The sequence below is a fragment of the Sipha flava genome, unplaced genomic scaffold (assembly GCF_003268045.1).
Source record: "Sipha flava isolate LNK unplaced genomic scaffold, YSA_version1 70_pilon_pilon, whole genome shotgun sequence".
Lineage (NCBI taxonomy): Eukaryota > Metazoa > Arthropoda > Insecta > Hemiptera > Aphididae > Sipha > Sipha flava.
In genome coordinates this window covers 1-11,157 of record NW_020273610.1, presented here as the reverse complement: position 1 = coordinate 11,157, position 11,157 = coordinate 1, and the positions used below count along the sequence as shown (strand labels likewise).

Here is an 11,157-nt window from a genome sequence, read left to right as displayed (position 1 = left end):
CCTTTTTCCGATGAAAACTTAATAGTATGACCTGTATAGGTATATTATAGACAATTTTTATTATATTTAGGTATTAAACATAAAATAGACCTATCTATTATTAAAATGGAGCAACCCCACTTTTGTAAACTACTAGCGATTATAACGACACCCGCCAAAACTAATAACTGCGCGAAGCGCCTCGTAGCGACACCCGCCATTTAACGAGCCGCGTATTTTATATTGCAGTGAGCTATCTATACTATTTATAATCAATGATAATACACACTCATTACTCAACTCATTAGTTCCATTAACATATCGCGAAAAAAATATTGACAAATATTGTTGTTTTAAAATGAAATGAAAACTTCAGTATTTTACTTTATAGTTCACTTATAAATAAAAAATGCTACAACTTTTTAATGGTTTTTAAACAATGAAAGTATCGTGTTCTATTAATAAATATTATTGCTAATAATTTTAAATTGCATGTTATTACCGTACCATACAAATATAAAAATGTTATTTCTAAATATTATAATCTTATAGTACGTTTATCGTCATTATTTTTTAAAACATTGTTGTAATATTTCATTTATTTTACAACAGTTATTATTTCATAACGTGTAAAAACTGTTTAATTTTTTGAGTTCTATCGCTATAGTATAATTCAGCCATACTCGACCTTTTTTTTTATTTGGACCATATAAAATATTTTAAAATATTTCACAGGCCGCAAGTCGAAATGAACGGAACGGAAATTAAAAAAAAAAAAAAAAAAAGACTTAAAATAAATTTATATATTGTATATATTGTATAAAATTTGAAAATGTATTATAAAAAAATTAAATTAAATATTTATTTTAAATTAGTGTGAATTTTTATATTGAAATGGTTTTTTCGCTAATTTAGATATATTTGGTTTGTAGTTGCTGCATGCAACTTTTAACAAGTCGTCAATATGTGAATCAGTAATCCGATTTCTATACACTTTCATTTTTGGATATGCGACACATTTTGATTGTTTTGTTATACCTATTTTATATTTATAATATAAATTTTGAAATTTATATTTTATTATCAATTCAATGAGTTCTGTTTGGGCCACATATAAATCGTTGGAGGGCCGCAAGTTGAATGTCGATGCATTAATTATAACATGATGAGGTAAACATAGTATATGTAGGTCGTAGGGCTGAAAATATTAAAAGTTCTCTTCTTTTAAGGTTTCTTTTTGGATAATTAAAAATACTTACCGTTTAATTGTTTCAATGAGTTTAATAAGTTTATAGGAAAATCATTATTATATAGACTAAAATTTTTGAAGTCTAATAACACATAAAATTTTAATTGATTTAAAAATCGTTATTTTGTTTTATTAATTATGATATCAATTATTTAAATAAAATAGATCTTCAAATCATCCATTTTGGCTGAATAAAATTAAAAGTCAGGTGAAAGATATCAATTAAGCAAAAGAACAACCAAAGTTTGAAGGCATATTTGAAGAAGCTAATAACATAAATAATTGTTTTTTATAATTTTATTATTATTATCATTATTATTTCTTTATTTAATTTACATCTTTCAAACATTAAAAAGTTAAATTATAAATGCTTATTCAACATTTATATTGAAAGTGTTATGTCCAAGTATATTTTATTATTTATTATTAATAGGTATACAGGTTAATTTAGATGCAAATATAAATTATTACTCAAAATAAAAATCATTTTTAACAGATATATAAGTATACTGTATATATAATATGCATCTATTTATATTCATACAAAAAAAAAAAAATAATATTGATTTAAATTTGCGCCACATTAATATTTTCACTGATGACAAAAAAAAATATAATATTCTTAAGAGGCTTCCTAGATCTAAACCTTGTACATCTGCGTCCATCTTTTCACGTCACTTTAAAGTTACCATAAAAAGAAAAATGCTAAACATAGTATGAAATTATGTACCTCATATCATATTAATATGTAAAAATATACGTTGTACCTAATTTAGTATTTACCCAGTACCTGCCGTTCTAAATGCACCATATTATGCACGAATATTATATGGATTTTGAGATACCTTGGTAATGCGTATCTACCTGATAAATATAATAATACCTTTAGGTATTACTATATTCAGAATTAAATAACCTAAATATTCATTAACACAAATAAAGAAGTAGGGGTGTTTTGCCCTTTTCTTAAAAAAAAAAAAAAAACGAATGAAAATTAAATAGTATACTATATTATACATTTATAAGATTCAACCACCCCAAATTTCAAACATTATTTGCACTCAGTGGCGTAGCCAGAAAAATATTTTGGGAGTGGGGTTTTAAATTCACTCCTGCATAAGAATCAAGATTTTAATTTTAATAAGTCGATTAAACATAAGTTAAAATATAAAAGGTGTTATTATTTAGTTTATTGAAACAATGAAAATTGTCTAATGACAAAGGTGTATGCACAGGGGCAGTTAGTGTGTTCTCTTACTACCCCTGGACGGTTTAAGTGTATTTGTTAGTGTCAAACAGTCCAAGCTAGCCACCATATAATTTTTAATGAAAAATAAATTGGTTATTCGAAAAATGCATTCAGTTATCAATCTAATCTTTACTGTGTTTAAATAGGTTATTGGTTACAAAAAACACAGTCACTGCAGGCTACTAAAGTATACTAGTCATTTACAAGCCGTTTGTATGAAAAAAAAATGGGCCGGTAAAAATATTTGCTGCCTAGACTTGATACTCTGCGCACGCTTATGTCTAATGATAACATAATGTAACATAATATCTATGTCTTAAAATCAATCTTGTAAACAGGATCGTAGCAACCAAATATTGTGCCCGGGGCAAATCTCCAAAACGTGCCCTTAAGTATTTTAATTTATAAAAAAAACTCACAAAAAACTGATGATTTTATTATAAACACAATATAAATAATGATTTTCCCTTATAGGTAATTATGTAGGCATTTTTTATTTTTTTTTTTAAATCAATAACTTATTAAAATATAAATATAAATGATAATTATAAGTAGGCACATAGGTATAACATAATATTTATAGGTTATTTAAGTAAATACATAAATACATAAAATTACTTTTATTTATAAGTAATAAGTTATAAGTAACAATTAAATTGTAATTTTTTCATTTTTAACCTCCCAGAAATTGCTCCTGGGCATAGGTATCTCTAGCTCTTTCCTTGCTACGGCCCTGCTTGTAAAGTTCTCGAATAAAAGTATTCAAATAACTTTCATGTACTTAAATATGTATTTTAAATAGTTTTAAAAAAATATTTTAAATCATTTCCCAGAGCAATTGCATATTTATAATTTTTTTTTTTTTTTGGGGAGGGGGGTTTTTATCTTACATTTTTTTATAAATTAGTATAAAATGGTCAAAATTAAATTTTTATCAATTTTATTATCTTCTTATTGAAAAATGTAATTTCATTAATTATAACTATATGATAAACTATAGCTTTCTTCTTTTATTTGTCAATTCGTCAATAACTCCATCAGTAGTAATATTTAAATCTAGATGAATCAATAACATAGCAAGGCCATTAAGTCTTTTCTGAAAAAAAAACAAGATCTTCATCCAACTATCTCCATAATTAGAAGACAACAATTTTACTCCTTTTGTAAACTTCTTAAATGTGCCCTAAAGTGAATACCGCGTTCTGTGTACTCGAGTCTTTATTATAAACATCGAACGAAAATATAATATTGAATAATAAATCTAATATACCTATTTTGCTATTTCACTAATACCTAGGTGACTAGGTATAGTATAATTTTTTTAATTTCTTATTAAATGCTCAATAATATTTTTTTAAAATACTAAACAATACTGAAAAAGGTGAGAAAATTAAAAAAATCATGAACACATCAACAATAAAAGTTAGAATATTTTGTCACTCCCAAAAATTTGACGCCCAGGGCATTTGCCCCTTTCACCCCCCCCCCTTAAATGCACCACTGGTCATACGTTTATCAATGTTTTCTTACGACGTTACCATGTAAAATTATCGTCTGTATACCGACGAATATTATTAAAATATTCTATATTTGAATAATTATATTATATTTTGTATTTAAATAAAATAAATGTACGAAAACATTATTATGTTTTATAAATATATACATATATATAAGTCAACTACAAACGATTTCTTATTACCGTATTGTGACGCTGTTTGAAGGAAAACGTTTATGCGTGCTAAGCGCGCCACTTCATACGTTTAGAAATACACTCTCTAAAGCGGCATTAATTTTGAAAAAAATCATTTTTTAGATTTTTCCTTTTAGTTACATTGTAAAACCTACCTTTGTGCCAAATTTCACGTTAGTAACAAAATTGCAAATTTTTAAATCCATCCATTTCGAAATGGTACAATATTAAGGGCTCATTTCCTTACAGCGTCCTAAGCTACTCGAGATTAATCTGTGTTTTAAATTTCAAAAGTATATCTTAAGAGGAAACAGAGATATATGGGTTAGAATAACTGGGCAAATTGGATGGTATAAGCCGGGTTTACATTGGTAGAGTATTTAGTAGAGTACACTAGCCTACTATTTTGCCTACTCGCTCTACTCTACTAATTTTAGTAGATTAACTGTTTACACGAAGCTAGTATTTATTAGAAGAGAGTGCAGTTGATGTGTAAACTCACGCCGTCACGGTTAGGTTTGATCAACTTCAAAATATCAAATAACAAATATGGATATCGTACGTCGTCGTCATTGTCGAAAATTATTAAAGAAATGCCTTCGAGTGGTTACAACTGCGTTAGTAAACGACCCACCAGCGCTATCGTGTCACTTTCAGACCACTTCATTTTTAAAAATTATTAAAACCACTTTTATAATGAAATAAAATGATATAATACAATACGATCAGAAATGTAGAATAGTTATATTATATTATAAGGTTTAAAAACATTAAACAAAATTAAAAATGTATACAAAGTTTAAAAATAAATATGAATACACGTGCCGGTTCAGGCGATATCAACAATATTTTCTTTTACTATACCAAAATTAGACTGTTTACACCAGTAGAGTGGTGGTAGAGTACAGTAAAAACGGTGGTGGGGGTAAAAGCGAGTAGAGTGTACTTTACCACAGTGGTTAACTACTCTACTATACCGATTACTATCTTTAGTACTCTACCTATACTATTCCTGAGTGTTTACATTATGCTAGAAACGGTAGAATACTTACTCTACCGTCGTACTATACCAAATACTCTACCAATGTAAACCCGGCTATAAAGATACACTATCATTGCTTGAACTTGGACAGCGCACTACCGTGCGCTCAGATACTTAAGATACTATAATCTACTACATTACAATCCATATTAATTAACAATTTCATAACACATTTGAGAATTTTGTTTATTTTCATTTTCAAAATACAATATAATTCTGATTTATGACCTATGAAAACTCTGAATTATTTTATTTTTTGCAACTATGTAATACATGAATATATTTTTTAAATTATTTCAAGTATTATATTTGAAAGTATCTATTTTTGTACTTGAATACTTTTTTGATCAAATATTCATATACGTATTTAAATACTTTTGAAAATATGCATCTGTATCTGTATTTGAATACTTTTAAAAAGTATCTTTTACAAGACTGCTTAAAATGATTGTATATTTTACAAAATAAGAGAAATTTTTTTGGTTGGGAGGGGACTATCTGTCACTGTTGATGCCTACGTTCATAGAGTAAAGTGTATAGTTATTGGCGCTGGTACAGTTATTGACACTATGAAAGTTTTTTATTTGTAATTAGTGAGCATTTTGACTTTTAAATGATTTTTTTTTTATATATATCTGTCCAAACTGATCATGTCGTGTTATCAAGTGTTCCCGATAATAATAATTTATCGTTTAATTATTATCAAAGTTTTCAGTCGTCTCAGAAATCTTGAATATTTTATAAGAATTTACTGTTTTTATCAGTAGACTATACTTAGAAATTAAGCTCTTAATTTAGTTATAACTACTCATTAGCATAATGTACATTTTAGTTTATTTAGAACATTTTTCATCATTTAATCCGATGTACAATAATTTATTTTTATTATTTTTGTGAAAAATTGGTATGCCAATAACTGATATGTACATATTTGAAATTTTTGTTATTGGCATAGGGTGCTTATTATTGAAATGCACATAAAATGTATTAATTTATTTATTGGCCCTTACTTTAAAAATTGTAGAACTTGAGTAAAATTTGACTGTTATTTATTGAAATGCCAAAAAAAAGGGAGAATTGTTCTCAGTTCAATTTGACTAATGCTGCTGAAGCAGGCAATGAAGGCAAGTCAAAAAAGTCAGCAGCAAACAATTTTTCTGTATCAAAATCTACATTACAATATAGACTTAAAAATTCTGACCAAAAAGTTTTTTGTGAACCAGCTCCTGTATTATCTGTATCTATATTTTATATGTTGAGTGATAAAACATAAGACTGTTTTAATTATAACCAAATAAATATTTTAAACTTTGAAATATATTTTATTATTTCTTCTTATTATAATCAAATACTTTAGCTAAATTATTAGTTACCTGCCTATTATAGTTGTTGAGCATAATTATTATTTCTGCTAGATGTACTTATATTATTTTTTATAATAGGTATCTATTTGATTTCTAACTACAATATAGTACTATATATTGTGATTAAATAAAATATTATGATTTTTTGAATGAGTTACCTGTGTGAAGCATATAGGTAATTAAATAATAAGTTATAAAATATCTTAAAACACAATTAGTTCATTAGTTAATTTATTAAGAATCGTAAACTAAATATGTATAATTTTTCTACAGCTATGTGTAGTTTAAACTTGGTATGGTTCTTATACGTGTTATTTAATAAGTATTCAGTATACCTAAGTAGTAGCTACTATCTAGCTATAAAATAGTATAAATACCTATGTAGTTTTATTTATTAATTTAACCAAATGAATCGGTAAAACTATTAAATTATATATATAATTTAAGAGGATGTCAATAACAGAAATTAAAAAACCAATAACACAATTTTAGGTGCCAATAACTATAACTTTCAATTATTTTATACTAGATGGTAAATAAGAAAAAGTATTTAATATTTATATAAGATTATGATCATAAGGTAAGATTGATAACAATTTGTTTCACCATTGGAAATAATAATACAATTTTCAACTATGTTTAAGTGTGAAATGTCATGGAAACAAATATTAACTTTTCTAAAGGTGCCAATAACTGTACACTATACCCTATTATTGCAGTGCTGTATAATATAGATTGGCCAAAGATTTTTAAGTTTCTATTTTCGTATAAGTAATATTTTTTATTTAAAATTGTATTGCTTACATTATTCATAGATCATTTTATTATTGTAAAAGTATCTTAAAATAAATGTAAAATTTGGTATGAAATACATTATTCAGTAATCACCCATAATAAATTTGTCAAATTTTATCAATGCACCTCAATTAATCATTATTTTTTTCAAATTTAATTGGACCGTGGTAGTCTTCCACTGGAAGATATAAACTGTATTAAATAGACAGTACTTTATTATTTAGCATTACTATTCCATATCGAGGTAAATTAATTATAGTTGAGGAAAACACATTTGAATGAATTTATCAGTTATATTTTTTGTAGTTTCTTATGTCAAACTTAGGGTACATTTAAATAATCTTGAATATCTAAATTATATCTATTAGATACAACTTTATAATTTTGTTTTTATTATTTCTTTAACAATTCCAAAATCAGAAATATAAAAATTCACTAACTCAATACCAACAGTTTATATACTAATAATAAATAATTATAAATAATTATTTACATCATTCCTATAATATAATTAAAATTAAAGAAATCCATGTACAGTTGCATAATAAGAAAACAGTTTACTAGTTTATTTCAATTTATTTTTGTCGGACAAATTATACAATGGTTCATTTGAAATAGTTTAGCTATGTATGAAATATTTATCATGAAACCATGAAAATATAAAAATTGAATTCATATATAGATAATATGTTTAAAACAAAAATATAATTAAAATAGCAGGAGTACATATATTTTGAAATTGTTTTAACAACATACATGTAAATCTAATGACAAATACTGTGATAATAACATATTAACCTACAAGAAGTGTATTATCATCAATAAATTTATAAGGTGGTACTTCCATATTTGATGGTGCAGGTCCTTTACGAATTCTACCAGCTGCGTCATAATGCGATCCATGGCATGGACAATAATAACCACCCCATTCACCAGCATTAGCAATTGGTACACAACCTAAATGAGTGCATACTCCAATAATTACCAACCATTCTGGCTTTTGAACTCTTACAGAATCATCTTCAGGGTCTCTAAGTTCTGACAATGAAGTATTTTGTTCAATTTGGATTTCTGCTGAAGTACGATGTCTAACAAACAATGGTTTTCCTCTCCATTTAATAGTTGCATTTTTGCCCTCTGGTATTTCATTAAGGTTAACTTCAATGGATGCTAAAGCCAAAACATCAGCTGCTGGTGCCATTGACAAAACAAATTTATGAACAACAGCCTTGGCACAGAACATTGTTCCAGTAACAGCAGTACCGAGTACCATATAAGTGAAAGCATTACGTTTTTCAAAGGTATCACGGTTCGAAGCACTAGGGTTCTTTACAGAATCACGACGATATGCAGTGTAGTCTGGAACTTTAAAATCAGTGTGGACCAAACGAACTTGAGTAGTGGTGACTGGTGTCAATGCTTTCTTAGACAAAAGTGTACTTTGCAAATTGTAGTTGGTCAGGAAGATAGGCTTTGTCGGCAAAACTTGTTTTGGTGATTTTCCAGCGAACGGTGCTTTGGTAGATGTAGTCGCCACTACTTCGGTGCATCCTTTTACGGCATTGGCGATATTACCGTTAAGTTGAATGTTACGGAACATGATTGGGGACAGGTAAAACTAAAAAAAAATAGTTAAAACAAGATTGATCTCTGTGATTGAAAAAAAAAGGTCGGAAACTATTGTAAAGTGCTGACCTTACTATGATCTATTATCTCGGACCTAATATTACATCTGATTGCAGTATATCACGTAACTATAATATACCATGGTTGTGGTCTACTAATTGATAAGGTTTCACCCACATGAAATTTCGTCTGTTCCAAAACTCAGCAGATTGGTCAGACGCTAGAATTTAGTGTTCCTAATTTCATCTTTTTTTCAATCCGGTGGAGGAGAGGTAACTAAGCGGATTTTTTTATCAGGAATCCGTAATTATTCGGTTGGACCATAGATAATAGAAGAATGGATAGGCCAATTAAATATATATATAAAATATATTAACAATACAAGGGGTCGCGGTCCGGGATGTGGATGAGAGATAGACTGCTTTTATATAGTGCACTCACTTTAGCAAGGGGTTTTATCATTAGTTTTATTTTATAATGATAATAGAAGATATCTATGATGATAACAAATATTTTTATTGTTAACGCATTTTTTTTTTATTTTAAAATTATTTAACATTTTTACAAATTGAAGTATTCCCGATTCTGTACGAATTATCATTTGTCTTCAAGCTATGGTTCGTACTTGCATTGTTTGTCATGTATCCTCTAAAGATAATACAGGCAACGTATCATTTCATTTGTGAGTATTCAGTGGCGGATTTAAGGGGGGGCCCGAAGGGCCTCGCCCCCCCCCCATTGGCATAAGTTAGGTTTTATTATTTTTTATTATTAATTTTTATAATTTTATCTTTTATATTGTTTCGCTCAAACACATTATATTATAATTTAAGAAATATTATCATTACATATATTTTATATTATTATTATATTATCATTATATAAGAAACTCTCCCAAACATATTACTATTACTTTTATTATGCGGGTATAAAAGCATTTCGCCTTAACGCAGACGGCAGATCGGCTAACCGGCTATTTTTGCCATGTATCGTTCCTACTGGCCATCGCTATCTTATCTTATTTTATTTGTAAGACGATTATCACTAATCCATTTCTATATTGCTATTATCGTTTTAAAATGTTAGTAATTTTACAGTCGTCGTGTCACTTGTGTGTAATTCGTATTTCGTGCTGTACTCGCCTGTACTGCTGTTGTCCGTAGTGTTTTCGTTTGTAGTTTCGTGTTCAAATTATTCTGTTTTAAAATGTCACAAAAACGACAAAGTGAAATAAACTTTTTTTTTAAAAAGTTGAAAACAAGTGACGAAAATAATCCATCTCCAATTGAAGGTATAGAAAATGTAAGCGTGTTACCAACAGAGTCAGAGCCAGCTACATTTTCTGATTCGTGTGAAGTCGATTCTAACAGTCAATATGATATCGCATTTGCTATTGAAGAAAATGCAAATCTAAAAATTCAAAAAAACGATCCAAATATGCTTTATAAATATTTAAAAGAAACGTGGTCACCTAAACAAAATTATATTTTCCCTGTAAGTATGAATAAAAAAGGTCATAAAAGAAGCTTTCAAATTGAATGGCTAAATAAGCACAACTGGTTAGCTTATAGTCGTAATAGAGAAGGAGCGTTTTGTAAAGTATGTGTACTTTTTGGACCAAAGTTTGGTGGGATTGGAGGACAAAGGCTTGTGGTCTTAAAAGAAATTCCTATGATAAAATACAAAGATGCTTTACATGATTTTAAGATACATATGGAAAGAGAATATCATAAAATAGCAATTGTGCGATCTTTAGAATTTATAAAATGTTTTGAAGGCAAACAAAAAACAATAAAAATTCAACTTGATGACCAACTAAATGAAACTGTCAAACAAAATAAAAAGAAATTAATTCCTATAATTAAAACAATTATTTTTTGTGGTCGTCATAATATATCTATAAGGAGGCATAGAGACGATGTTAATTTATGAAATCTGATTTCAAATGACCAAGCAAAAAATAATTTTAATATTGGAATATTCAAAGAATTGTTGATGTTCAGAATAGATGCGGGCGATGTAGATCTTTGCAATCACTTAGAATCGGCTCCAAAAAAATGCAACATTTGTTAGTAAAACTATTCAAAATAATTTGATCGATATATGTGGCTTAATTATCACAGACAAATTAATAAAAGAGGTGAATGAATGTAAATTTTT

At 27.6% G+C, this 11,157-nt stretch overlaps 3 protein-coding genes across 3 annotated transcripts; 2 read left to right on the top strand and 1 right to left on the bottom strand.

Moving 5' to 3' along the window:
* The first annotated feature begins 6,091 nt into the window (after nucleotides 1-6,091).
* LOC112692143 lies at nucleotides 6,092-6,496 on the top strand. The gene has a single exon (XM_025566708.1). It carries the CDS (start codon nucleotides 6,270-6,272, stop codon nucleotides 6,483-6,485), a length of 216 nt encoding a protein of 71 aa, XP_025422493.1. The 5' UTR covers nucleotides 6,092-6,269; the 3' UTR covers nucleotides 6,486-6,496.
* A 1,556-nt stretch (nucleotides 6,497-8,052) lies between these two features.
* On the bottom strand, nucleotides 8,053-9,095 carry LOC112692098 (cytochrome b-c1 complex subunit Rieske, mitochondrial). Its single transcript, XM_025566651.1, has one exon. It carries the CDS (start codon nucleotides 8,969-8,971, stop codon nucleotides 8,165-8,167), a length of 807 nt encoding a protein of 268 aa, XP_025422436.1. The 5' UTR covers nucleotides 8,972-9,095; the 3' UTR covers nucleotides 8,053-8,164.
* Nucleotides 9,096-9,516: 421 nt separating this feature from the next.
* Nucleotides 9,517-10,929, top strand: LOC112692153. The gene is made up of 2 exons (XM_025566730.1): nucleotides 9,517-9,679; nucleotides 10,249-10,929. Exon 2 carries the CDS (start codon nucleotides 10,435-10,437, stop codon nucleotides 10,927-10,929), a length of 495 nt encoding a protein of 164 aa, XP_025422515.1. The 5' UTR covers nucleotides 9,517-9,679; nucleotides 10,249-10,434.
* Nucleotides 10,930-11,157: the final 228 nt, after the last annotated feature.

Coding starts and splice junctions, on each gene's coding strand:
- LOC112692153 (XM_025566730.1), top strand. CDS start 10,435: ATGCTTTATAAATATTTAAAAGAAACGTGGTCACCTAAACAAAATTAT.
- LOC112692098 (XM_025566651.1), bottom strand. CDS start 8,971: ATGTTCCGTAACATTCAACTTAACGGTAATATCGCCAATGCCGTAAAA.
- LOC112692143 (XM_025566708.1), top strand. CDS start 6,270: ATGCCAAAAAAAAGGGAGAATTGTTCTCAGTTCAATTTGACTAATGCT.